Genomic DNA, 3,278 nt, shown 5'->3' with positions numbered 1-3,278 from the left:
GACGTTAACCACAGAAGCAATGGCGGACAACATCCAACAGCACATTGAAATCAGCCAAGATTTTGATTTTGACATTAAACATAGCTTCTTCATTAAACATAGCACTCTTCATTTAGCTCAGCTATAATGTGTTTTTTCTTGGACAAAGTCATTATTTGTTCTCTAAAACACTGGTCGACAATAACAAAATCAATACAAATTCAAAATAAATATTTGTTTACGTTATTAACGCATGCGCAATGAGAAATAATGTCTGCGTTGGACCGACTGCTCACTCTGAACTAACAAAAAAGCATTATTTTGGCATCAGCTCTACGTCAACTTTCCGCTGACGCCCAGATAAGGCGCTAGTTCTAAGAAACCAGGCCTTGAGCTAACAAACCAGTATTTTGTTGGCATCAGCGGGATGTTGACGTTCCGCTGACGCCCAGATAAGGCGCTTGTCCTAAGAAACCAGACGTTAAGCGGGGCAATGAAATTTTTTCTGCTCCTTAGGGGGCAGTTAAAAAGGATGAGAATCTATGGTTTAAACCATTTTCGAGATAAGGCGAAATACGCCTGTAATAAAATTAACATGTAAGGGTTTTAACTTCCGACTGCTCTCCTAACTAAATTATTGAAACCATATTCCAGACTGCGGCTACCTTCTACAGTTTGAGGATCAGAAAGCAAAGTCCATCGAAAAATGAGGTTTGTTTGTTCAGAGAAAATCAGTTTCTATGTTTGACTTCGTAACTTAAATTTTCATAAGTACTAATTAGAATATTAAAGTTTAAGCCTACGAATCATTAAAACTGAATATTAGTTATCATTAGTTCAAAACTTATTTGAAATTTCAGTTTATATATTTCTTGCATCGCTCTTAGAAATGTTTTTTACTACGAAATTGAAATAATAAATTAATTTAAAATATAGATGACTTTTTTCTATATTAGGACATTTGTACTAAAATTAGCGCATTTGTTGGCATTGTCAATATTTTGAATATATTTTATTCTAAAAACTGAAATTTGTTGTTTTAATTTTAGTTTCGTTCATACGGTATGCTGCTCCCTAGCAATTTTTTCGCAGTAAGTTTTTGTTTATACGATGTTTTGTCCCAGGAAAATTTTGGCACTAATATATGTCGTTCTTTATCCATGAATATTCTTTGCTTGACATGAAAAATTTTGTGATATGAAAAAGAAATCCATTTTGAAGCTGCGAAAGTTGTAACAATTGAATCGGCTTCAATTGATACAGCAAACACATCTGCTTGAAAGCTTAAATAAGGAAAACCAAAACTGTCTCAGAAAAATCTATTCAAAGACAACTGACAGCATATTCACTGCGTATCAAAATATCCCATCTTCCTTCTTTATTTTAAGTGACACTGAGATGAAGTGACATGATGTTGAAAACAATGCAATACTATCATTGTTTATTTTTTGTTTTTGTTTTACTAAAAGCTCTTTTCGATACAATTCTCTTTTCGCCAGATGGATCACACATATATGCGATTTTACATATATGCAAAATATATGCAATTTTTAGAAACATCACCGATATTTAATAATTTAAATTTTTTTAAATGGGAATAAATATTCGTCCCTCAAAGGATATATTCAAGGTGTTCCGTAAGAAATGCCTTTAATTCACATTCTTTGAATCGCTGTCGAAAAATAAAATAAATAGAAAAAACGCTCACACAAGAATTCTGCAATTAAAATAATTATCGATATTTAGCCTATAACTTGTGATGCATATTTCATCTGATCCTGTTAAATTCGCATCCATAGCCATTAAAAGGGGTTGCTTCAGAAACTGGACTTCTCTGATATCCTCTTGGTCTTTATAATGAACTGTCACTTGAACATTTTTTCTCTTGTCTTGCCTTTTTTGCCATCTTACAACAGATTAGTTACTGTCAGCAAAATATTTATTCGGACATTTACCTTGATATAGCTAAAACAGTGTATAGGACCTTCTGTCCTATATAATGTCTTATTGATTTATTTTCCATGTAACACGACAACCAACCAGCCAGCCAACCTGTTGAATTGCTGTTCGAGACAGGAAGAAATTGTCAGACGAGAGTAAGAAGCATCTGCAAGTTTCATGAACCAACAAAACTGGTTTTGAAAGAATTTGATTACGCTTTTATTTTTCCAAGGTTGATTACCAATTTTCGACCACTGTTTTCCCTTTTAATGTTTGACAAGGATTGTAAAAATTTGTATTATAGAACTCGTATAAAGTACACTATCCAGTATTAGGAAACCTTCTACTCTGTCAAAAAGTTAGGATAAAATTACAGTAAAAAGTATATTTTTGCAGAAACATGTCATGGAACAAGATATCTGATATGCCGTACTTCTTATAGTAATAATTACCGTTAAAATCACTCACTCATTCTTATTAAATAAACATTACAGTTAAATCTACGCTATAATATTTCACTGTGAAAAATTTATTTTACGAATGATGCACCCTAAGTGCCAGTAGCTTATATGGTCCGAGAATTTTTGCAGTGCACTTTTAAAGATTTCAAAAATATATAAAAATAAAAATTAAAACTTTCAAAAATCAAATCAAATCTCATACATTGTGTTTTATATTTTATCATTTAGACAGTTTTGTTATACATAAAATAATTGTAAATAATATTAAATTCCAAATAATTACTCAATTTGAATTTTTAGATTTGAATCTTCATGATAATCAAAAATTAGATTTTCCTTAAATCTTGATAGATATTTTTATCTTATTAGTTTTACAAGAGAAAACATTAATTTAAAAGCTTGTGTTGATCCAAATTTATTAGAATACCTGAAAGCCAAATAGTGCAAAATTAAACAATTGTCTGTTGGTACAAATTTCAAAAATAAATGTAATTTAAATCGATTAAGCAACTTTCTTACATCCGCTTTCTCAAATTTTGGCAATTGCTTCATTTTTTTTTCAAGAAAAGCTCTAACCAGTTGGACTTATTCTCACTTATATGTGAACGAATAATCATAGATGTTTGAAGTATTCTTTATGATAATTCACCATTCTCAAAATATCTGTTTCTATGTTGAACCATAACTCACTTAAAATGAAAGAGTGAAAATAACTTGACTTGAGTGCTATTTAACTCTTTTATCTAGAAAAAAGCGGCCTTCTCTTCTTGAGTTAAAATCACTTAAGTGAAAGAGTTATATGGAAATAGCTCAAGTTTGAGTAAAAAAAATTTCACTCAAACTTGAATTATTTTCTTTCGTGTTTGAATAATTTTCAGTATTACTTGAGTGATTTTA

The 3,278-nt window shown here is 30.7% G+C and overlaps 1 protein-coding gene across 1 annotated transcript in view; it reads left to right on the top strand.

The window, feature by feature from the left end:
• Positions 1-1,570: 1,570 nt before the first annotated feature.
• LOC122271730 (fibrillin-1-like) overlaps positions 1,571-3,278 on the top strand; it is a 23,636-nt gene continuing 21,928 nt past the window's right edge. The window contains exon 1 of the mRNA XM_071185324.1: positions 1,571-1,616. Within this exon, the coding sequence (XP_071041425.1) occupies positions 1,571-1,616 (46 nt within the window). The remainder of the gene's footprint in view (positions 1,617-3,278) is intronic.

This window comes from Parasteatoda tepidariorum, chromosome 9, assembly GCF_043381705.1.
Source record: "Parasteatoda tepidariorum isolate YZ-2023 chromosome 9, CAS_Ptep_4.0, whole genome shotgun sequence".
NCBI lineage: Eukaryota > Metazoa > Arthropoda > Arachnida > Araneae > Theridiidae > Parasteatoda > Parasteatoda tepidariorum.
This window is presented reverse-complemented; position numbering and strand designations above follow the sequence as displayed.